Source organism: Dermacentor andersoni, chromosome 10, assembly GCF_023375885.2.
Source record: "Dermacentor andersoni chromosome 10, qqDerAnde1_hic_scaffold, whole genome shotgun sequence".
Lineage (NCBI taxonomy): Eukaryota > Metazoa > Arthropoda > Arachnida > Ixodida > Ixodidae > Dermacentor > Dermacentor andersoni.
The window spans coordinates 39,089,399-39,114,973 of NC_092823.1; the positions used below are offsets into that span (position 1 = coordinate 39,089,399).

The 25,575-nt window shown below is 44.4% G+C and overlaps 1 protein-coding gene across 1 annotated transcript in view; it reads left to right on the top strand.

Annotated features, from left to right (window-relative positions):
• The window catches only part of LOC140213442 (uncharacterized), a 74,308-nt gene that overhangs the window by 33,032 nt on the left and 15,701 nt on the right, over window positions 1-25,575 (top strand). The window contains exon 6 of the mRNA XM_072284666.1: window positions 5,063-5,663. Coding sequence (XP_072140767.1) covers window positions 5,063-5,663 — 601 coding nt within the window. The remainder of the gene's footprint in view (window positions 1-5,062; window positions 5,664-25,575) is intronic.

The window sequence follows — 25,575 nt, forward strand, 5'->3', positions numbered from 1 at the left end:
GCCTTTATTGCTTTTATAACCCGTCAAATACCTGCATGTCTTCCGAATGTCATAATTACAGGTAAGTTCTCGCTATAATTTTCTTTCAGAACCAGCTTTGCTTACAAAGTTTTCGTTCAATGGTCACACAACGCCGGGAAAGCTAGTAGAAGCATTCGCTGTAGCTTCTTTCACCGGGGGTGGAAGGTATGAATCTTACGACTCTTATCTCCCTCTCCGCGTAGGAGAAATGACACGGTGATCTGGACTGCTATATTTTACTAACTGTGCACAACTAACTGGGCATACACTACGTTATGAGTATCGCTACTATCTTGCTTGTACATATGAAGAAACTGCGCATTTATCGCCCATTGCAAATGTTATCGCACTGGTGCCAAAATTATGTGGGATAAGTACTGTATATATGCGGTTTGAGAATTGAATGGGTGACGCGTAGAATGCATAGTTAACGGCTTTATTAATGCTTAGTCAATCTTATGGCATTGTGTGCCTTCTGAATGTAAGTAAGAATCACTATAGCCTTTTTGCGCTCTCATTGAAAAATAAAACTTATCCGCATTGTCAACGCTGCAAATAACGATGTATGATGTTTTAGGTTATTCGAAATATTTATTTATTTATTTTACCCTCAGTGTCATTCGGCATTAGAAAGGCGAATGGTTTACACAAGAACTAGTGAGAAAATAAACTGCCAGTTGATGTACTGTATTTAGTAACTATACAATCTTAGCTTAAAATTTGGTGAGTGGAATAATACAACACGGGCACATTATAAGCAACATAAGAAAGACCAATACTAGTCCATACAAGTGCGCACACACATGTAAGCAAGTGCGTACGCTGTACTAGCCATATAAAAGTGCATACACCATATTAGCTAGGTCGCTTCGAAAACTTTCATTGTTAATAATGGAAGCGATATCAGCAAGAAGTTCACTACATTCTGTTGACGAACTTGGCAAAAGTGTTTGTAAAAAGCACGTCGTGTTGCATGCACAAATTCTAATTTGATGCTGGCGATCAGTGTGCTTAGATGAGTATTATGGTTGGGACATGAAATTAAGATGTAGAGTAGGGTGGTGATGCTGCTTATGAAAAATTTATAGGCGAGAAATTCTTTAACGTGTTGCCTGTGGCTGAAGAGAAACATTTGATTTCATTGAAGATACGCTCGCAGCGCGCTTGCTGCTGAAAGAATAAAGCAGGCCATTTTTTATTCCTACGACAGAGAGAGAGAGAGAGGAAGGCGGGGATGTTAAGCAGTCAAGAGTCTGGTTGGCTACCCTATGCCGGGGGAAGGGAGAAGGGGAAGAGAGAGAAGGGAGAGAGAGAAGGTCTAGAGACGTGGACGGACAATGCTTGAGTTAAAGCCACTCGCGCAAACCAGACGTTCCGAGAAAACACAAAAATGCCTTCACTGCCTTCTGAGCCGATGATCGGTGGGGACGGTGCTCTAGTACTGTCTGTTTACTCAGAGGACGAACGTCTAATTTCCTCAATGTGTTGGACAAACATTGTCTTTGTGCTTGACATTGAGGACAATGGCAGAATAGGTGGTCAATGTTCTCCTCGCATCCGCAAACATCACATGCAGGACTATCAGCCATTCCAATTAGTGCTGAGTAGGCACTCGTGATGTCAAGTCCAAGCTACAACCGACACAGAAGAGCGCGTCGCCTCCGTACAGACTGGCTGGAGGTCTGAGTTGCAGTGACGGGTTTAGTCTGTGTAGTCTTGTGCGCCTTGTATGCGCAGTATTCCCCTCTGCTAAGGAGATCGTGCGTGCTAGAATGCGAAGTTGTCTCGCGGCGTCGGTCTTTGAGATAGGAATGGTGACGCAGCGGTCTTCTTGGTCTGGCGCCCGAGCTGCCTTATCTGCGTCATCATTTCCTATGATACCGCAATGACCTGGTATCCTTTGAAAGCCGATACCGTGGCCTTTTTCGCTTGATGGACAAGTTCCACGATTTAGCGCGTGAGCTGATCGTGAGTTCCATGTCGGAGAAACGACTGCACACATTGCAAGGCCGGCCTTGAATCGCATAAGACTGCCCATTTTCTAGGACTTTCAGCATTTATCACATGAAGCGCGTCGCGGAGAGCTGCGAGCTCTGCAGCTGTAGACGTAGCGACATTCGAAGTCTGGAACCGCTGGGTTATTCTCATTGTTGGTATAACTACAGCGCCACCGGAACTGGTGGATGTAGAAGATCCATCAGTACAGACGTGTGTGCAGTCGCTGTATTTCTCGTACAAGAGAAGTAAAGTTAGTTGCTTGAGTGCTGATGACGGCAAGTCCGGCTTTTTCTGAAGTCGTCGGATTGTAAGGTTTACTTGAGTGCGGCGCACACACCATGGAGGAATGGAATTATTGCTACAAAGGAATACATTAGCGTTTTGTTAAAGAGATACCGTATAGCGTATCATATATCAAGTTCGGCCGCAAGAGGGTTTCATAAAGTTATATTATTAAAGGGCGTGTAGCGCGAGAAAAGTTACAACTTCAAGTATCCCAGCAACCAGCTCTGTTTCCTAATTGTATATTAAACATAATAATTCCTCGTAATTTTGATGGTAAATGCATGCCTAAGTACTCATATGCACTTGTTGTTTCTTAAGCAACATTATTCAGGTAGTGCATAAGAAGGTTATCGCTATATCGGGGTACTCTCACAAATTTGCGCCTTGTTAACTTCCATTTCTGCAATCGGCACCAATTTGTGAGGGTAATAGGGTCGGTCTTAACCAGCCTGATGTTATGTTCGTTAGTTCTTTAAACATTACACAGCCACCACCAATTAGATATATGTAAGCTGCTATTGCTGACGGTGTGTCATTAGTATAGATTAGTTATAACAGAGGTCCGATGACTTAGCCTTGTGCCAATCCATACTGTACGTTGCTATGAGGTGAGTTATGAGCATTATAAGTTCAAAACAGGAAACAATTAACAAGAAACGACTCGATCCATCTGAGGTTAGAATGAAGCTCCACCTTGCTTAGTTTATAAAGTAAACTCGTATGACACATTTTGTCGAAGGCTTTTGAAAAATCTAGTACTGTTCATTCAACAAGAGAAGAACGGTAAAGCTCTGATGTAGTTTCTGAGTAAATTCTGATAATCAAGTGACAAGATGTATACTTGCTATACTTGTTGACATCTTGCTGCTGGATCTGTATAAGGGCATAATTTTTTCTTTGTTCATTCCATAGAACAGAAGATGTGCAAAGCGATTGCTGGCGTATTTAACTAATATAATGAAACCTGAAGAGGTGCTTTTCAATAATTTAGTATAGATGTTGTCCAAGCCGGGTAACATGAGTATCTACAGTGAACCTATTAGCCTAAATACATCGGGAACTTAAGCAGTCCTTGAAGGCACAGTTAAAAAGTTCTAATCATTCAAGACATGTGTCCCACTATCGACAGTGCACGAGATATAGACAACAAAAATATTATTCAGGAGAGTTGCACCAAGGTTTTCTGGAACAACTTTACCAGAAAAAGTTTAAGAGTGATAGATCATCAGAAAGCGAATGTATAACATGCAAGTATCATCTTTACATTAATTATCCGCGTAAATTAAAATGTGGGTAATTATAATGTTTCTTTAGAGTATTTGAGTGTGGCTACATATTTATCAGATGTAAATGTGTAAGTTTTCCAATGTGTGTCAGTGGGTGACTGCTTTGTGGAACGATACAGACGTTCATTTTTTTGTTGGATAGCCACTTTAAACAATTATTGTACCAAGGCGCACGCCGATTACAGGTTATAGTAGTGGTTCGAATGTGGTTACTGGCTAACAATTTACCTCTGCCGCCAACCCCTCAAAAAAATATATTCCACTTTGACTGCGCAGTAGAATTATCAAAATCCTTCAAAAATACAATAAGAAATAACTAGGTTCATTATTTATTACTTATAAGTTATAGCTTTCCTATAATAACCACACGTATTTTTTTTGCTTTTCGCAAGTTTGATGATGATGTGTCGTGTTTTATGGCGCAAGGGGCTTTTCGGAAGTTTCAGAAAAGAAGTATTAAGGTGAATATTTAGTAACAAATGGCCGCTAAGGCCGGGTAAGTTATGAGTGACAGAGGCATTTTGAGGACACAGGTTACTGAGTTGACAAAAATGTTCTTTTGAAGCGGAAGAACGTAGTAATAAGTAAGGTAGACCATATTTCGAAACTCTGTTACAAGAAATGCCAGAAAATAGGAAAGGAAGGTATAGAAGGACGCTTTCCCCTAATGCAAGCGATCACATCACCATTAGTAAATGTGGATGACGGGGAGTGTGGATGGTAGCAAACGACTCCAGTTATTTTTTAATGGTTGATAGTTACTGTAGCCCACATTGTTTCTAAATTACTGATGACGCTGGGATACGTTTCGAAATAGCAAGAAGTACTCCGGCACCACGACGCTCTGTTCAATCACGACCATATGCCGTGATTTGCTTACTATTACCAAAACATTCGGAGTCACAAACGTCTTTCGAAAGCCACGTTTCATACACAAACGTATTACAGTATTAGCACACAGTATTAGTAAAATATGTGCGGATTGCGGATGATGATGGCTCATGCTTTTTGAGAACAACTCTGATGTTAGTGTAAAGGATGCTGATTTCAATAATTAGCGCATGCGCACAACCCCTCGTGCATCCCTAAATGTCGGAGCGCGTTGCGGAGGAGCCACAGCGTGGTTGAGGCCTCACGCTGCGTCCTTGAACCTCCTAGGTACTTACCGAGCTAGAGTGGTACATGTACCATTTGCTATTTATAGCAGTTTCCTGTACCTGAATTTAAACTGGGGTGATCATGATTAAGATTTAGCAAACTCAATAACTTTTTTTCACAGGCTAGTCGAGCTGCAGGTGACAAGTCTTCACTAATTGTGATGTTAGATCTTAACTGCATGCAGGGTGACACATGACCAAGATATAGAGTGGTTACGAACAGGCCGGTCTGTGAACCCTTCTGACAGGCGTGTGTTGTCTTTTTGTGCGTTCCAGGCGCATACGTTGATGCTGACAATATCTTCATTTTTTCAGTACTATGGTGGCCTGCATGGCCGAAGAGATGTCCGATCCTTCACGCACCATACCAAGGTCACTCCTTGGCGGTCTTTTCCTCGTGACTGTGCTGGTTGTCTTGACGAACGTGGCCTACTTTGTGGTCCTGGACCTCGACAGTGTTATGGCTTCAGAGGCAACAGCGGTTACCTTTGCTCGGACCACATGGGGCATGGCGGGCGTTTACATCGTACCAGTAATTGTGTGTGTGTGCGCGTTCGGAACGATGAGTTCCAGTTTTCTCAGCCACAGCCGACTGCTGATGGCTGCCGCCCGCAAGAGGCACCTCCCTTGGGCATTCTCGCTCATCACGATGAACTCTTCACTGCCAATAGTTGCAATAGCCTCGAGGTGCTGCCTCGCCATACTCTTCGCCGTAACAGGCTCTGTGGGTCTACTGGCCAAAGGTGGCATGACAGTGTTTAGCCTCATGACTATAATGGAGATGCTAGCAATGCTCAGGCTGCGTGTGACCATGAAGGATGCCGACAGACCAATCAGGGTGCCCACGTGGCTTGTCTTTGTCAACATCGCCATTTCCCTCGTGGTTGTCCTGGTCCCCGTCTTAGCAGTGGCTCAAGTCTCGCAATACCTAATCGCACTCTGGTGTGTCCTGGCAGGTTTTCCCGCCTACGTCGCATTGAAGGTGGTCCAGCGGTCAAGCTTCGGAACAAACATGAACAGGTTTCTACAGAGACTGATGCTCAGTGTGCCGTGTGTCCATCGCTAGAGCACCACGTGACAGAAATGCAGGGCGCGTGCAAATGTTCAACGTATTTCATAAACTTTTACCATTTCATACTTATAAAGAAGCCTTTAGTTTTAAACGAACAGTGCACACCACCGTCACAGCTGAGTGTAATGTACAATGGCGTGCAACTCAGATAGAACAATAACGTGCAGATAATAACCTAAAGGTAACAAGAAATGTAAAATTTGTAGTTAATTGTGGTCTTCATTAGGACACTTGAAATGTGAGGAAGTATGTCATCGGTTGATTTTTTCTTGAAAGATGGTGGTGTTGTGGCACCAAACATCGGGAGAAATGATAGATTCCCCCAAACATTTTCAGAAACTCGAACCAAAAGAAGATAACGAACGCGAACTGGTTTCGCATGAGAAGACGACAAGCTTTCACAGGTACGGCTTGTGCAAAGATGCAAAAAGTGGCACTAATTTTTGACAAACTGTTAGTGTTAGGAGGCAAATGATAAAGGACAGTATTAAAAGATCTGGGAATGTCTTGTATGGCAAACATTCATGCCCATTTCACGAGCAGCTGGTCCCAATAGAAGCAAGCCTTTGTGAAGTGTGTCTGCGTCGCCGAAAAATGAATAAACAAGATGGTAGCTACTGGCGTATTTGGCTGTCTATATATGTTTATAGCAGACAAGTATCGACAAGCTAGTTCAACTGCGACATAATCTCCGCAAGGCTGCACGTGACACATACTTTAAATAAAGAAAAAAAAGACTACGTTTTTTCAATACCAGTCACAAATGTATCTTTACCACAGTGACTGGCATGAAGCTTACTTGATTCATCACATACAAAACGAAGAAAAACAATACGGGGTGTTACACTTAACTTGAGCCAAACTTTAGAAATATGCAAATGATGCGTAGCTGGACAGAACCAAAGTAATGTTTGCCGTCGCTTGGAGATGCTCAGATTATTGATTATAATTAGATTAATAGTATCAATACGAAAATGGTACAGCAACGTGAGAAACCCCCGATACACCTTTCTGTTGCTCAATACGTGCTAAATAAAAGTTGTTTTTTCGAGCGGGAAAGAAGCCCATGAATACACGCAAAGTGTCTCGAACGGCCAGTTGCGCGGCAATTTTGAGATTAGATAGATAGATAGATAGATATATAGATATATAGATAGATAGATAGATACATAGATAGATAGATAGATACATAGATAGATAGATAGATAGATAGATAGATAGATAGATAGATAGATAGATAGATAGATAGATAGATAGATAGATAGATAGATAGATAGATAGATAGATAGATAGATAGATAAATAGATAAATAGATAGATAGATAGATAGATAGATAGATAGATAGATAGATAGATAGATAGATAGATAGATAGATAGATAGATAGATAGATAGATACATAGATAGATAGATAGATAGATAGATAGATAGATAGATAGATAGATAGATAGATAGATAGATAGATAGATCAAAATAAGACATATTCACAGCTGAATATTAAAGTTGATGCATTTTCCTGCTTTTGTTTTCAGCGTTCGGATAAAGGCGAAACAATCACACGCGGAACCTAGGCTGATTCAGCAAACCAAATGCGCAGTAGGTGCTGCCGGACTACTTTGCGCAGTAACACATGTGCAGAAACTCCGCGCTTGCAGCTTTCTCGCCAATGCCACAGTAAACTGTCTGCAAGTACATCACGTTCGTGCACGCAACAGGCGCGCAGTCAGGATTTTTTCCGGGGGGGGGGAGAGGGGGGCTAATGTTCCATTCTTCTCTGTCAAGTTTTCCATGCTTGGGGCGTAACAACTATTACCTTGAGCCGGCCCTTGGTCTGCCTGAAGGCGTTGTACCACAGAACATTTATATAAACTTAGAGACGGGAAACTACCTTCCATAGTACAACAGAAATAAGAGTAGCGGCGGCGTTCTGAAATAAAACATGGGACCCAGAGACAGCGCTAGCAAAATCAAAACTAATATCATCATTATCACGTAGTGTGCAATATGGCCGCTAAGGTAGCGGCTGGTGGGGCTCTTTGCACTGCTCGTTCGTTGGTTTTGGATGCTTTGTTACCGCTTTGGGGGCGGTATTTGTGTGTAAGGTACTCTAACATGACTACAGATCTTTTTATTAGGTCTCAGGTGATCTAGAGGCCTCAACTGGCAAAAAAGAAGCAGTTCAAACAACTAGGTAAGCTTACATTGTTTATAAACTCTCAGTGGTGAATGAAGCAGTACGTGCCAGAATTTTCGTTCAGGTCAGGTGGAGTTTATGCTGTCAGTCACCGAGTTTACAACGTACAGGAAAGATAGTCATCTATTTAAAGAAATTGAAAGCTCAAATTGAGTTTTCTAATCGTGTTCGGCCACCGCATGGGGTACGAAGCTTCAGACAACGACATTTATGGTCGGCTACCTTCGTACTTGTATTGCGCACAGTGCTGCTTGACGTGGTTCATAGTATTTTGTCTGCGTTCAACGATTTTAGCTATATTTAAAAAAGAAGCATTAAAAGTGCTCGGCGAATATGTACTTTCCGCAAGATAAGCTCGATCTGCAATGTCCCATTGTTTTCATAGAACATTGGCGAGAGGCACGAAGTGTAGGGGGAAACAAACGTTAGGCCAAATTTTACGCCACACATTATCTGCTCTTGATATTTCTGCTGAACATTTAGTGTTCAGGTGCGGCAGGAAAGGCTTCGACACAAGCGCAGTACTCGTAGAAGAGCGAGGAACGTTGTGGAGACAACAGTGCTTACAAGGACCTTTGCAAATTTTCTGTGAATAAACAAGGGCACCAAATAAACATATACGGTCAATTAATGCTTATTGATCCTTGGCAAATGCAATTTACTGTTTCATGTTGAAAAATATCTCGGTTTGTGTATTCAAACAAGTCTAAAAGGTTGCAGGGAGATGAACATTCCCACTCAATAACAGAGGTGAGCAAGGAAAGCCTCAGCCTGGAGCCAACTTTTCAACAAGCAAACATATTTGTGAGGGCCGTGACGAAGGCAAGTTCCCACTGTGAGGCTTCCCTTGCTGGTGCACTGTTCATTGGTTGAATGATAAGCCGAAATTGCTCCGAGTAGGTTTTAGGGAGCACACTGCTCAGGTTTATGAGCTGCTGTTTGAAGAGAAAGAATAGATTTTGTTAGTGATTGGTCGTGTTTAAAAACTGTGGAGTAAGCCGGCTGTGTGCATTTGCCTTTTCTAACTGTTTCTTACGGTGCAGGGCTAGCATAGTTGTTGATTTTATGCAAACTCTACATGAGCCTCTTGTAGTTAACAAATGTAAAATAATGCGCGTATCCAGATCTAATTCTAATCCTAGCTGTCACCATCTCAACAACGTTGTTGGATTTCGTCATGTCATGTAAATATCTGGGTGTACGGATTACATGTAACTTAAATTGGAACATTAATATAAAATACGTCATCAAGAATGCAAATCAGATGCTCGGGTATGGCGCAACTTTTCCAACACGCTATCTACTTCAAAATTAGTTAAACAAGACGCTAATACGCTGGAAACTTGAATATGCATCTGCAATATGGGATCCTAGTAGCCTTAATCTTATTACTTCACTCTACTCATTTCATAACCGTAACACGAGTACTACAATGAAAACTAACCTAGAACTTCTTCCACTAGCTAAGCACCGCAAAGTTGCCAGTATTTCGCTATTTCCTAAAAGTTTTCATCCCACCACACTTCACAATGACTTCATATGGCGACTTCAGTACATTTCAAACCGCGTTGAGCATCGCAGTAAAGTGGGAATTTATTCATGTTACACGAAGTCTTTATTTCAATCTTTCATCCTCCGTACATCTCAGGAATGGAACCACCTTCCCTCAAGAATGGTAGCCATCGCTAATAGCGAACTTTTTGCTAGACATTAGCTAACATTGTATGCCCGGGAGAATCATTACGTTACCATGACTCACTGAACTTCTATGTGTGTTTGCTTTACTCTGCTACTTTGTAACCACTCCCCGTTTTAATGCCATATGGCCCTGAGGGTATGTTAATAAAAGATAGAATATTGAACTGAAGAGTAACTGCAATGCTTTCCGTCAAGATGAAGTTTAAATTCTTCAAAATTGCATTGAGCGTTTTTGAAGGTTTTAAAGTTATTTGAATTTTCATGTAACAAATTAACCTTGTCTGGGATGATATGATAATATGTAGTAATTCCCGTCAAACTGAATAGCAAAGAGCACATGACATAGTTTGTGAATTAGCAAGTAGGAGCTTGCTACATTGTTTCTCTTCCGGTCTTCATGGCTATAACGACTAGAAAAGAAACAAGTTGGCACTCAACATGTTACTTCTTCGGTTGTCATTAAACGCTCTCAAATTGAAGAAGGCTGGTATGTAAAATTTTAGCATTCCCGCTCGGTACGATACAAAACCATAGACTGCTGCTTTCCTGATAGGGCTCACACCCCTTTGTTTGGTAAACTTTCAAACATTTCATGATGAGGTACATCGTTCAAGAGGACCTGTTGTCATTATGGTGACTGTTGAGCTTCCCAGGGATCGACGTGGGCAGCTTGCAGACCAGTAATCTCTCTTTTTCTGAAAGGAGTCTTCCTCAAAGGAGAAATGATGAAACCATGGCGAACATGCAAGCAAAAAAATGGTGAAACAAAAGTTAGTCGAACAAATGAGCAACTCATGGTTCTAGGTGAAATGTTCACAAACATATCCTGTGAGAACTCTGACCCAGTCGTGACACGTTCACTGTTGACTTGTGCGTCCAGAGACAAGAGTCCAAAGGGGCGAACAAATATGAGCAGTGTCTTGGAGGCTGCAGTAAAAAACAAGAGAGCCTCAGTTACAATGGCGGAAGTGGGAATGGGTTTGTCATTGATGTATGACTAAGAACCGTGCACAAAACGCTCCGTGACAGAAAAGCACACACAGACACACAACACTGCTTTCAGTGTGCATTTCTTTCAAAGGTGTCCTTGTGTAGGCTGTGCTTAGTGAAGCCTCGATTAGATGAAATTTTTAGCCATCTACTACGTAATAAACGGTAATCTTGTTATGTACGAAATGCAATTAACCCAACTATCATCGGAAGTACATTTGCACTAATGCGAAGTGAAATTATCGCAGCGTATCACTTATGTAGAAAAAGCCAAAACTATTTATTATTTCTGATTTACTCCCTGCTGGGAATTCTAGCAACGTGACAAAATAACAAGAGCTTTGTTTGAATTCCCTTTGAAGAGCAATATCTTGATAATTATTATTTTCCACTTTTAAGAATGGCTACAGGAATGTGTTTTACCCGCCTCACAGTCAAAGAAATTCAAAGTTGAAAATCCGAGGCAATGCTTTTTTGCTCACCGGTGCACACACCCAGAGGCTGCAAGGTTAATCTATTTTCGTGGGTAGTTTCCAAACGAACCATGTTCGATTCCAGCGGCGAATTTTCACGCTAGCTAGCTAATTTTTTTAAAACCAACACGTCGTTACGCGGCCACACGTAGCAGATGACTAACGACGGAAGCCGTGTATGCAGCCGTTATAGCAATGAAACGCCGCAGCTGATAAAATTCACCGTCTTTAAACACGTTTGCTTGGTGGCTGCTATCGAATGTTTGACGCATAAACTGACTGAGATATTATTATCTAATTAAAACAAACTTGCGTGATGCTGCTCAAAGAAAACGATCACCCCGTTCGTAAACATTGCCGCTGTGCATTTTGAATCGGCACGTACTGCAATCGACACCCGTGGACTGCTGCAAATCAGACGTTAGTGATGTCTCAAAGCCTTTGTTCGAGTAATAAATCCCCGAGTTTAACTACAGAAGTCCACTAAAAATAAGTGTGTACTTATTTTGTAACAAAATGACATGTTCACTATGTTTGTCGGTTATAATATGCACATTTATAGGTCAAATGTTCAGCCGCGTTGAGCGCCCCCAGTAGAAAAAGCCGAAATTAAAGTTTGCGATCAAATTACAGTAGCTCCACTTGCGCGCTTCATGCTGGAACGCACCGCGGTTTATTTTTCGCCCTCTGTCGCGATCCCTGTAACTTGAGATTGGGCGGGGCCTGGTTGCACCATCCTGCACTTAACAGGGGGCGGGCGTTCGAAGGATATGCGTATTCATAGGCGACGTACCAAGCGTAAAAGGGAACAGGGCGTCGGCCCGAAACTCTTCCAGGGTAGGGCAGCTGAAGCCCGGCAAGCGGCCCCCTGCCCTGGCTACGCCACTCGCACGCACCGCTTATGCAAATAGTGGAGGCTTGCAGGCCAACGCACTGCGAATCCCGTGCGTCTCGTGCGACCTTCTAATACCCCCACGTCGGAATCGTGCTTGCACCGTCAACGCTGAGACAGAAGTACATGTTGCTGGGCTAGTCGGTTCACAATGCTGAGACACTACGGCGGCGGCGGCACCGACGGCACGAATGCGCCTAGAGCGTCCGGATAATTGCAATTGCAACAAAGACAAAGGAAGAACGAGAGAACGAAGAAAAGAAACATGGCAATTGCGCGCATGCTATGTCTTACGACGCGCGGATAAGCTCCATCTATTTCTGCATGCGTTTCGTTGCTCACTGCTTTCCGCTCGATGGAATTTAACGTTCTCTTCGTCCAGCCCTCTATTTTGTGCACTTCGTCTATGCTCTTTTCTCTTCTTCGCTCTATTTGAACGCTTTCTCTTTCTTGGATAAACAGGAGCGGAGGTACTTCAGGCGACAATTCTTGCCTTGTTTTCTTCTGCTCTTAATTCCTGACAATTCTTTAAGTACGTTTATAAGCAGATAACGATGATAATAAGCACAAGAACAAGAAATGATAAGAAAAGAGGGTGAGAAAGAATAGTTGCTCTTTCTTTTATTGGATGAATCAACGAGAAAGTGCAGAATAGCAGAAGCAACTCTGAGAACATCATGAAATAGGAATTTAACATAATCGCTTATCACATACATATATCTATCGCATACCCGTGTGCATCAAGCTGACGGCTTAACGCAAACCATCGATCCTTTTAAGAAAAATGGTGAAAACTCGTTAGGCTTAATTACCCATGACCGCCTGCACATACGAAATGAACGCAGCTTTTCCTGTTTTCAATTCTTCACGGGCTGAGAAACGAGCGCTCAGCTCCTAGATATCCTCTTGTTTCCTCTCCCCTAGTACACACGGTTAAGCACTTACTCGCCAAATGCTGATTTCCTTTATTTTCCACATCCTGCTCTCTCTGCAGCTGCTGTCCCTGAGTGAAAGCACTGCGTGCACCGTGAGCCATGCTACCTTTTTTTTATCGCCTGAAACACGTAGCAATACCGATCTGAACAGCTGGAAAGAATGTACGACTGTGCGCCCACTATGTAATATTCCCACATTTGAAAAACCTCGCAGGGCAGGTTCGAGAGTTATTGAACGTTTCACAGGCATGTTCGTTTTTCGGTCGGAAAGCTGATGCTCGCTATCGGATGGAGGTGGCAAATGTGTAAACGACTGTCGTCTAGTTCATATGATATTTTTGTTTTAGTGTCTAGCTTTCAAATTCTTCGTTATTCTTATTCTCCTTGCATTACGGCCCGTAATTTCTTGTCGACTGCATCAAAACTGCGTCCCGGTGGCCGATAGTACGGAGACGATGTGTGCATCTCTGGATCTCGCAGCCTAGGCTCACAGCTTTTCAAAAAATCTCCAACGGAAGAGCACTATGAGCGACCACAAAGGTGTGTAGATGGCTTATTGTAACAATTTTCGTAATAGTGGAAAGCTTCAAGCTTGTTGTTCGCTAAGAAAGCATAACGTGTACTTAAATACACAACGTTCGCGCGGTATTGTCGTTTTTTGCATGTTGCGCATAGCACTTATCTTGAATGCCGTGGGAACATGTCTAACAACTTTCTCTTCACTTCTTCTCCCTCACCTATGGTGAAATTATTTCAAGCTCCACAGATTCAGTGTATGTCTCTTCTAGGAAATCCATTAAATGTTTAGGTGGAGCCTCATATTAGCAAATATAAGGCTCCACCGAAACATCTAATGGATTAGCAAATAGTTGATGAACATAATTGTTCTTTACACTGTGATTTGGATCTTGTCCTAACAGTCAGAAGTGATCGAAGAAAGCTGCTTACTTCTTTTACGCGAGATTCCAGGTGGTGCAATTGGTGTAGCTGTCCTATAGATATTCATTTCGTGCCATCAGCTTAATGAGTACACAACAGCTTTTGCAGCACCGATTGAGTTTCGTCTGTCTCTTCAACGATAACAACTGCGTCCCGCAATGAGAGAGGGTCACGTTATGTGGTAATGAAAAGAAATTTCGGCAGAGCTCATCTCACGATGAACGTCGACGTAAATGCTGTCAGCACTGAAGCAATGAAGGGAAACACCTTGCTGCAGGCGGCTGAGAGAAGTATGAGGCAGGTATGCAGCAAGGTTTCACCCTCGAACTTCACTCTTGACACGCTGTGCCATCTATGGACACTGCCACGAAGTACGCACATGTATGAATATATCCACAGAAAATATTGTCTGCATATCTTATGACGCGGGTTCTATTTCACCCTGCACCGGAGAAACTTTCATAATAATTTTCTCTTTGAAGTGCGACACAAACCATGGGTGTTAAATTGGCGTCAAAAAAGATTATTGAAGAGCGGCAGCTACCAAGCGACACCGCCTCTTCCCATTACCATAATCCTTTTAATACTTTTCTACTGGTCACCAAACTTCATGCCAAAGTTTGTTATAGGGACAGAAGAGGCCACTACGGGTGTCACTAGCAGTGCAGGGTGACATAGGCTGGGCCTCTTTCCAAGTCGGAGAAGCGCAGAGCAAATTTTTTTTTTTTTTGAAGAAATACTCGGCAAGATGGATCAAAATACTTGGGCGGGCAAAATGCACAAGTATCTCTACTTGCTAAGCGTGGACACAGAATGGAGGAAGAGGTCAAGAAAGTTCGAAATCAAGTACAGGGTAAGTGAAACTGTAAAGAGACAACCGTAAAGGTGATACAGACAGAGACAGTGAATTCGATGCAAAGAACAGAAAAAGAAAGTTCATGGAGATTTACAAAAATGGACCAAAGAAATTAGAATCTGTACAATAACACAAAGGGCAGTGCCATGCTAGCTGACGCTCTAGCTTATTGCCTAAAAACAAAGCTTACGGGACTAAATATTCGCTACAAGATCTAGCATGCGTATGCTGCAGCGAAAATCTGGACACCACTCACCATATTCTATTGGAATGCGAAGGGATTCACCCAGTGAGACCCGTAGGCAGCGTGTGCCTTCCAGGAGCGCTTGGATTTAAAGCGGACGGAAGGCATCAACTGGTCAGCAGCCAAGAAAAGTCACAGATTGTTTGGAGTATTGGTGGGAATTAAAGCCGGGAAGAAACTGACACCACCGGATCCGTTACAGGTAGAGGTAGCGGTACAAGGAAGATAGGGAAGTTTTGAGAGAGAGAGAAACAGATTAGGGAAGTGTATACAAAAACGCTAGAACAAACCGCATTTGCGGCATACGTAATTATCTTAAGCAGGCTAGATGATTATATGTCATCGCCCTGTTTCAAAGGGGACGCCAATAAATGATTATTATTATCATCATTATCACATTATAATCGCTGGTGTCGTCGTCTTGCATCGGCGCTTGCGAACAGCTTAGACGGGTTTAGGCGCGGTCTCACTAGGCCTACACGGCGGGCGATTTTGGCGTGCCGAGCTTCTGCAACAGGTGTGTCGGGCCGACGTCCCTGTCGTCAGAAGTGGAATCGTGGACAGACAAATGAGATCGTTTTATTGTCATACTGCAAAGACACAACGGCCTCCCGCTCCAACGCTGAGGTCACAAAATTTATATAGCTGATTTTTACATCCGTGCTGGCGACTTCTTTCTTTTCTGCTTTCGTTTTTCCTGCTTTACTTATCCCCCCCCCCCAAAAAAAAAATAACATGTCGCATATTGGTGGTATCGAGAATTGTTAGAGCCCACCTTTTCGCGACTGAATACCGATTTAACCGGGCGGTGAAATTGTTTACGCCGGCACGTACAACCACTGTTGATTATTCGCTCATGCACCGTGTTAATTGCTCAGCGCTGACAATATTACCTGAAATTCCAACCGTGCAGGTTGACGCATACGAGTAGTGTCGCATCAGACTAGCTCGGCTGAAGCTGCTTGACAGGAGCGGCCGGCGCCTTTGGAGGGCTGTATTTGATAGGTGTTTCTCGCTTCCTACACTTCATGATGCACGCTCTGCGCGCGAGCGCTCATCAAAAGAGCGCGTCGATTTTTCTCGGAAACCTCGATGCCTGCTGCATACTCGCATCACCATTGAGTGAGGCGCGCTGCAGTATTGTAGGCCTGTCACTTGTTGGTACGGCATCGTGATCTGGGTTTTTTTTTTCGTTTTTTTCTTTTCTGCGTGATATAGACTGGACGGAAGAAGGCGTAAAGGACGCACATGACGATACACAGGACACAAAACATCGTTTGTGTCCTGTGTGTCTTCTTGTGTCAAGTCTCATTCGCGCTAAAAAAAATCAAATCAAGATGTCCCTTGTCTCCCGTTCAGCATAATAGGCCAGCAACTGTGTTAGCATAAGAACACCAGGACCTCCTCTGCATGTCCTAAACAGTACACAAAGAGCTGCCCCTACATGTGGTCACACTCGGCGAGTGCAACCGGCAGCCTTCGGTGGAAAACGGTTACGTGCCGGTGTCGGTACTGCGCCTTCTCACCGCTTCTCACTTGTTGTGTGTATGTAGCATGAAACATGCCAAATCGCTTTGGTCAGAACTGAACTAAGGGATCAGTTTGTTTCGTCCCGATTGCTTGTACTTTTGTTCAGGTCCGCCGGCAGACGGCTCGCGAAGTCGTCGGCGGAGCTAGGTGTAAGATCCACCGACCCAAATCGACGCACCTTGAAAGTGAATTTCCTGGCAAGGGTTGGCATTCGCCTATTTCCACACAAGAAGCACAAGTGATATGGCCATCGCGTCGTCGACACGGTGTTCTTTTTCGCTGTTATCGGTGATTGGTTTCACAAAATTGGCATACCGTTTCGTCCGTTCCCAATGTAGACAACGTTGCGGCACACAACGAGTCTTCGGCATCGTTGTTCACGCTCCCGACTACAATTCGAGTTTCTGTGCGCATGGTAAAAGGCAGAAATACCGCGTAAAGCCGCGACAGGGCACCACACCAACACACCGGCCAGCTGCTGCGCCGCGTGTCACGTGCCCCTCCGAACCAGTGGCGCCACCGCACGGTAACTGGTGGCAGCGAGTGAAGCTCACCCATAGCGTTACGGAGAAGTTTCTTGGCCAGCAAGAAAGTATCACAAGTGTTAGAGTACTCCGCACATGTAGAGTTGCCCAAGCTGGCGCGAAAGAGGCTGACTGAAAAGCGGCACACAGCACGGGGCACACACCCAGGGACCTGAGTTACTGCGAAAGAGATCACTGAAGGGCTCCGCATAGCCTGTGACAAGTGCCACGTCATCCAAGTTGGCATCAAAGCCTGGTTGAAGAGTGACACATACGCAGTGGCCACATAATCAGTGACCCAAGTTTGCTCGAAATAGGGTCGTTATCGCGCAACACCTATCCAGTGACCCAATATACGCAGCTACGTAGAGATACATAGACATATCTCAACCTTGGGGAAGTTCCCAAAGACGGCTAAAAGTATTCAACGCTTATCAGCACACACGGTAGAGCCAGGAACAGACAGTGCTAAACCACTACAATGGAATGCATGTCGCCCAATTTTTTCACGCTTCACGTTGTCAGCAACCGCTCCTGGGGGAAGTATGGACCAGATTTTTCATACCTGGATAAATTTATTCTATATCGACTCCCATCATCCGTGCCTACCAAATAATGCGTTACAAGTGGAACGCGCACAGAACATACGAATACAGATACATCACCGAGGCAAGCGTTTTGATGTGTTTATCTACATACGGCGACGACGCAAATTGGCCACCATCTCTGAGGTATGCGAATTAGCATCTAAGCGCAATTGCTCCAACCAGTCAAAGATCATGCGTAATTGGCAGGACAGCATATTTAACATAAGAATTATATTGAACTTCAGGGACTATTTAGGACATCGATGTGTCACCGCAATAGAGCTGTTAAATGCACGCAATCAAATGACACGGATACAGCACTAAATTCAAATGAGTAGTATTGCAGTAAAATTTATGATATCAAATTCAAGTAGATAATAAAATAGGGTATATACAAAACTGCAGTCAAGGTATATGGAGGAATGCTTTAAGTGAGAACGAAATAACGACAGTGTCTAGAGGGAGCTCGAATGCGTTTCTGATGTAGTAGCTCCATAAACCCACGAATATTGCCTGGAGGTACATTAGATGTATCAGCTGGAGATTCAACACCTCCAATAGAGGTTGAGATTGCTCAAGTTTACCTGAAGATGACGCTGATGTTACTGTCAAAATTCCTATTTTTTACGATGAAAAGATGTTATATAAGTGTATGCCGGATATTCGCTACATTTTTGGATATTAGTGTAAGGCTGAAACGCGATGAACATCGACGAGGTAGAGTAGGCACGGCACATAGCTAACAATGTATCCATTTTTTTCTTGTCTGCGTATTACTTGCGCTGTAGATCTAGGACTATCAATGTTCATTGCTCATCGAGAAATATTGAACGAGCCTTACAATTTCACTACGCATCCTCCGGCCTTTAACCAGTACGTGCACGATGCCGATACACCCTACTCTTGTTTTGGTCATCCGTGCGTCTTCTCTTCAGTAAGGCTTCGATACGTCTTTCGGTGAAGATCATTTAAAATAACTCGTCTGCTTTCCTCTAGCGCATGAACGTCAAATAGATCTTCACAAGCGTATACGTGCACATAGCACAGGTGGCCCGAAAGTGATGAAGCTAGACAGGCGAAGGTGTTAAAGATTTTTCTCTGAAGGCCGTAGCTCGTCGATCGCAAAATAAATAAATACTAAAACTCCCGCAGGCTCCGCACCCATTCGTCTCAGGAGGGACATGGGTCTCTTCAGTGCAGTGGCATTGATCGTGGGCAACAGTATAGGTAAGTGTTCTAAAAGAATGTAATTATTCTACTACGCTATATATCAGCTCTGAGGCAAAACTGTGTCCATTGTAGCGACGTAATGAGCCTGCTGCTGTGTCAATCACTGGACCGGCAGTGCAGCTATTCAGTTCATATATATGGGTCCGTAGAATGTCTGGGCCCGTATTTTATAAGGATTTGTTCCATATTGCATTTCTCTTGGGGCGGTTCTGAGTGGCTGATACCATAGATAACCACTGCTGGGTGACCCTCCGAACCAAAGACGAAGGGTAAAAAGAAGGGAAAGAAATGAAGCGCATTTTCAGTCTTAACATTGCTCAATAACATTCGTTTTTTTTTTCACCCACTATTCAAGATCGACTGTTTCATTGATAATGCATGGAGAATTACTCATAAAGCGCGAAAGGGTATAGAATTGAACTTGAAATTTTACATTATCCGTGTCAGCATTGCGAATGTTGTGGGATCGTTCCCCACCGGCGGCAAGTTTTTTACAACCACTTTCATTTCCATTAAATTATCGTTGATTTCAATTTACTAAGCACGAGTAATTTCGCCTATGTTGTCCTTGGTGTCAGTGTTTGTTGGCTTCTTATGATGGGTTTATATCAGTGCTATGTGTTGTCTCTTCTAGCTTCTACCACCGGAAATAGCAGACGGCGTGCAGCAAGGCCACTGCTGTGGCGTCCGTTACCCCTGAGCCCGCCGTGATCCGTATATAGAGCACCTAGACGGGGTCGTTGAGTGATAACAGGCTTGAACGTTGTTAGTAGAGTCAATGTAGCGCACCTGTGGAGGAGTGTATTGAACACAGGCATACGTTAAGCTCCAACGACATGGGTTGAAAACCAGTGCAACGGTTGTTTTTCAGCGGCATGCGCCTGTCCCCCTCAAAAACAGACAGGTCATTTCCCTTCCAGCGCCCTTGACTTAACCCCTGTAATTTCATCTCCGAGTGTTCATGATTCCACGACTGATTGCCCGTGTACAGCTGCAGAAAAATATTACTAGGAGAGATCTGGTTATAAGGAAGTTGAAGGGGCCGCCGAAGTTACTTCGTCAATCTGCTACTTCGTTTTGTCCACTATTGCCTAATGGCGGTGCACAACTTCAAACTTGCAACGAAGACGGCTTTCACGCCAACTGAACCGATACATGCCAAGTGTGCAATGACATTTCAACAACAAAGCAAAAGAATCTTCAGCGTGCGCAACGTACCACTTCTTTTTACCAGACGCGACTGCGTTTGCGATAGCCGCCTTCTGTTACAATGTGACGGCCTTTCGTTTTCGCTTCGCGCTTGGCTCGTCGACAGCGTCGTGGAACCAGAGAGGCGGCGACGCGGTTCAAAAATAAACAGCTTCCACGCTGTGACGCCAACAAAGAGGGTCGTGTTCGAGCAACACGTGGCATAGAACACAGCGCGCCAAATGTGAGAAATTCGATGGCGATAATGAGGCGCATCTTACGCGCCGCACGCGCAGTTACGAGAAGGACCCGTGCTGCTCGACAGCGTATTGAACGCGCGGACGCGGGAATTTTGGACTTCCGCACGGAATGTGGGGCAAACCACGTGAAAAGCGACGTATTCGGCGTGCAATGGCCCGCTGTTTCTTGATTTCTAAAACAAATCTAGTTCGTTATATCCATTGGCAGGATAATTTTAATTCGTTAAAACGAGCTTATCAATACATGGGTTTTCGTGGGCATTTCAAGGAGAATTTCGCATACCTTGGTATGTCCCGTTTTGTTATAACGAGGTTGGACTATTAAACATCTAAAGTGGCTGTGATTGAACATTCGTGGGTCCACATAACTGAGAGTCTTTAAGGAGTGTAGAAGATAACGAAGAGGTGACTTATTCTTCGAAACCGGTTATATCTGCTGATTTCATATTGCAAGAATTACAGATTAATAACACCCCACTATTTCGATAAGCAGGTTGCGTTGCCAGCAACAGGTCTTTCTCTTTGAAGTGTCTTCGTTTTGTTCAATTGGTCCTCCTCCGGCTTTAACGCAGTCAAACAACTGTACATAAGCAGGTGCGCAATATAACGGTGTGTAGTATTTGGACTACCGTTCCAGATCGCCATTTGAAAACTACCTCACATTTTATGCGTTGCATATTGCAATCACTCACTCCAGCCCTTGGGCGCGGCCGGGCAGCCACCATTGACCTTTAGCGCAACCACGTGACGTGACGTCACGACAGCCGGAGGAAAAGCTGGGCCCCAACTCGTGCGGTCGCGCGCGGCCGCAGCCACCACCTGACTCCCGCTCCTCCCGCTAGGGGCGCTGCGCCGGCGCGTGAAAAAAAAAAAAAGACCGCGCAATATGCAACGCATTCTTGGCTTAACCAAGCTAAGCCTGGCCATTTTTTTCTAATCAATGATCTGATCAAAACCGGGAGGGAACACATGACCATTGCCTAAAAGAAACGTTATTTTTGTATTCTGAGATTATTTTTAGGACGCGGATATTTCTTTTGCAAAGACTTGATTCGGAGTCTTGTATAAAATCTCAATTGTACTGAATACCAGAGTACCTCTTCGAACAATGACTCTATCGGTTGAATACATTCCTTGCGGAATCAGCTCTCACGTTGAAGCGTCCGTGGTTATCTCTGACAATACAAAGAGTATATCTTTGTGCAACTAAGTATTCCCGATTGACACTTGCACAAAATACTTTAGCTCGACGTGAATTGACCACACACCATTAGATTGTTTCTGCAATGTTAAACCACATGAAAATTTGATCTGTTGACGCAACTAGAGCTTGATTATCCGAAGGAGTGTTTCCTTTTTTGAAGTTGCAATGCACTTACTTTTTTTGGGCAATGTTCTTACTCCACGCGTGCGCTAAGCTGCAACTCTCACCCTTTACACTATGACATGCTGCAAAACATGCTTCCAAAATACGACGCCCTCCTGAATGACTAAATAACATTAACCGAAGATGTTTAAAGAGGAAAAGAACCGCGACTTCAGACGGGCCGTAACATGAAGGAGTGGACTTCAGAACATGTTGGAACAACTGGCTCAAAGCTCCCCCCTCTTGAACCTGATTTCTCCTACACTGAGCTCTTTTTTACGTTACTACCCATCAAGCAGCAAATGTGGCTTCTGCGCTAGCCTAATCGCTTCAACTACGTGCCGAGCAAAAACTTATGGCTACTTTCTACGTGTTCGTGTTTGCCCACCGCACATCGCAAAGGCCTTCGGGGCTTTCGCTCTTCAACTGGGCACTGGAAGAGGATTGACAAAATCTTGTAAGCGTAATGCTGGCACCAGGCATGACTTCTGTACGAGTGGCTGAAAATCTTTCCTTCTTCAAACATATCGGACCCAAGTGGCTCAAAGTTCCGCCTTCATTAACCGAAGACTGTGTAGTGTAACGTTGTTTCTAATATCATCATCCTTTTCATTTATACTACTACTACTACTACTACTACTACTACCGCTTCTACTACTACTACTACTGGTGCTATTACTAGAAGCAAAACGAATTCTTCACCTCAAATTCGATCTGTCAGAAGGCTAGGAAAACAGACGAAGGTAACGGGACAAAACAATGTAGAAGTCGCGCAGTCTAACATGTGCATTATTATTGCGACAGACAAACGTTAATACCCTGAAACGCATCGTCAAAGGTGAAAAACAAAAGCTTTAAACGAACATGAGAAATGACACAATAAAGGAGTCACCTGTAAAGCATGAAGGGCGCGAATAGTAACCTTGCCCGGCAATGAGTTTTCAGACGAGTAAGTAAATTCCTATTCGTATAGCAAAATATATGTTGCAGCGGAACATTTCTCCTTCAGTAGTGATCTTTTGTGGGTTTCCATTATTTCCCATGTTATCTTGTTGCTCTTTCTTGCTAATAATTCATACTTATCAAACTCAGGCCGGCAATCCCGCTGCTTACAATCAACACCCAGATGGGCTCTCACTCAATTTGACACGCTGTAGAGGTGTTCGCGAAACCTCTCGTTTAATTATCAGCGTGTTTGGTAGACATAAGCTTTTCCACCTGTCGAAGGGATACCATAAGCAAAGTCTGCGACACAAGGAACAAACTGGGACAGCTGCCCTTTCGCACATGCTAACTTCATAGCACAATGAGCAGACTTCACCTCAAAAATCTTGCATGTCGGGAACAGCGGCATGACGAAGCAAAATGCAGCACTGATTGTCAGCACAAAGGCTCGTGCATAGGGCATCATTCTCCCTGAATTTTCTCAAGAAAACGAATTTGCCAAAGAAACTTAGTCGGCAGACGTTTTCCCGAGGATGGTTGCTTGGAGACTGGAAGGCTTCCCTTCTCTGTACTTTTGTTTTCGATTTCGACCGTATATCGACCGATTTCGACCGCTCTTATCGGCACCGTGCGAGGTTATGTGCTGCGCACTCACGGGTTCGTTTTCATAAAGCTCCCGACAGTACGTAAGCCTTAACAGAGCAATCATTACTGTTCTCTTAGCTTTAATGGTGATTTTGAAATTTAGCTTTTTCTTGTTGGCATTGATTGTTTTTATTCACCCCTTTCAGAAAAACACAAAGCACAATTTTTGCCACCCGTACAGAGGCTGAGATCGAATGTTCTTTACGCCCGCTGACAAACACGCTGTTTATGGTCAAAAGGGCAACTTTGGCGCCGTCACAAGCGCTGGTTTAGCTGCGGATTATTACAGCTTACATTACATATGGAGCCGGTACTCAAGTTTCAAGTTGCAAGTCTACATATATATAAATTGGGTCATACAAATATGGATCGAAGGATAGAACGTCCTGCGGCAAAAATATCTAATAGAACTGCTTGGGGGCGCTGTAACGTCAACGGCCGTATAACGTAAGACCATTCCATTCCGGGGCGCTATAAGATAAAGCTATTCCAAACTTTTCTGTGCCGTTTAGGCAATCAGCCCTCTCAGACTGCTCAAACGATTTTGTGGCTGCACTCACTTTGCCTGTCTGTCACACGACATCATGAAAACCACGGTATTACCCAGCTGGCATGACATGTACACTTTGATTATGCATGAGTTGACCGAAAAGTCAGTCAGTCAGTCAAGAACTTCGGTGAGGTCCTGAGGAGTTTTAAGCCGTTAGAGATCCCATACGGGGAGCTCCTCGGGCCGAAACCGTAGGCGACGCCCAAGTCGGGACGGGAACGTGGTGACGCTCCGCCAGTTCTTGGGCCCTCTGGACGGCCTTTAGCTGGAGTTTGAGGTCCGGGCTTTTGAGGGCTTCTTCCCATTCGGGCTCACTAGAGAGAGGGCCCTTTGGTAACGCGGTACATTGCCATAGCATGTGCGAGAGTGAGCAATAAAGTTCTTGGCAGTCTGGACAATTTGCCGGGATGTCTGAGTTATAGTGACTCAGTAGGCCTCGTGACGGATACGAGTCCGTTTGTAGCATTCGAAACGCGGCCGCCTGCGCGCGTTCGAGTTTGGAGTGCGGGAGCGGATATTTCATTCTGCCTTTTCGATAGTATAAGGTGATTTCGTGACAAGTGAGTAGCGGGTCATTAAACTGAATGTCCAGCCCCTCGGAGGCCGTGGGACCGTCGCGGCGGGCAAGTTCTCGCGCACGGTCGTGGGCCGTCTCATTGAGGTTTCGTTTCCGCGGGTGAATGTCTTTCCCCATGTGAGCGGGGAACCAGGAGAGGCGTCGTTTGCTCTCCTTTGAGCTCGCTACTAGTATGTGCGCCACTCCTTTACATACGTTGCCGCTTTCGTAGGCCCGAATTGCGGCACGCGAGTCCGTGAGGACATGAGTAAATGTGGGGTCTGCCATGGCGATGGCTACGGCTATCTGTTCTGCTTTAGCGCTGGTGGTCGTTTTAACCGATGCGGATGATCGTAAGGTTCGGTTACCGTCCACGACTGCTGTACTGGATGTGTTGGATGTGTAGTGGATGTGTTGCCGTACTGGGCCGCGTCCACAAATGCGGTGGCTTCGCGATCCGCGTCGGTGCGATCGAGAATCGCGCGGGCGCGGGCCCGGCGCCTGCCCATGTGTTGTGGGTGGACGTTTCTAGGAAATGGTGAGACCTTGTAGTTGTCTCTAATTTCGCTCGGTAGGGTAATCGCATGCTCGAAATAGAGATATGGGGATATATTAGCTTCGTTTAGGATTAGTCTACCGGCTTTGGACGAGGATAGGCGTAGTATTTGCGCCATAGTCTGAGCTTCGATCACTTCGTCGATGTTGTTCAACCTTTGATGTACTTGCTCTTTGTGGAATGCCCAAGACCTGTTTGATGCTCTTGCGAATGAGTGTGTTTAGTTTCGTTTTTTCTATTTTCGTCCAGTTGTGCGCAGAGGCGACGTAATTAATGTGGCTCATAAGGAATGCGTGGTATACGCGCGAAAGGTTATCTTCGCAGAGACCTTTTCTGCGCCCCGAGACTCTGTGGATGAGTCTGATCATGTTTTCGGTTTTGGTGGTTAAATGTTTGATAGTGTGTCCGTGGCATCCGGTGGCTTCGATTAGGAGCCCAAGAATGCGTATGTGGTCGACTCGCGGAATCTGTTGTCCGTCTCTTGTGTGTAGTGCGATCGGCAGTTCGTCTAGAGGAGTTAGGTAGCGGACTCCATGGCAAGACTTGCGAAATAGTGAGAGTTCCGATTTCTTGGAGGATAGTTTCATGCCTGTGTCTAGT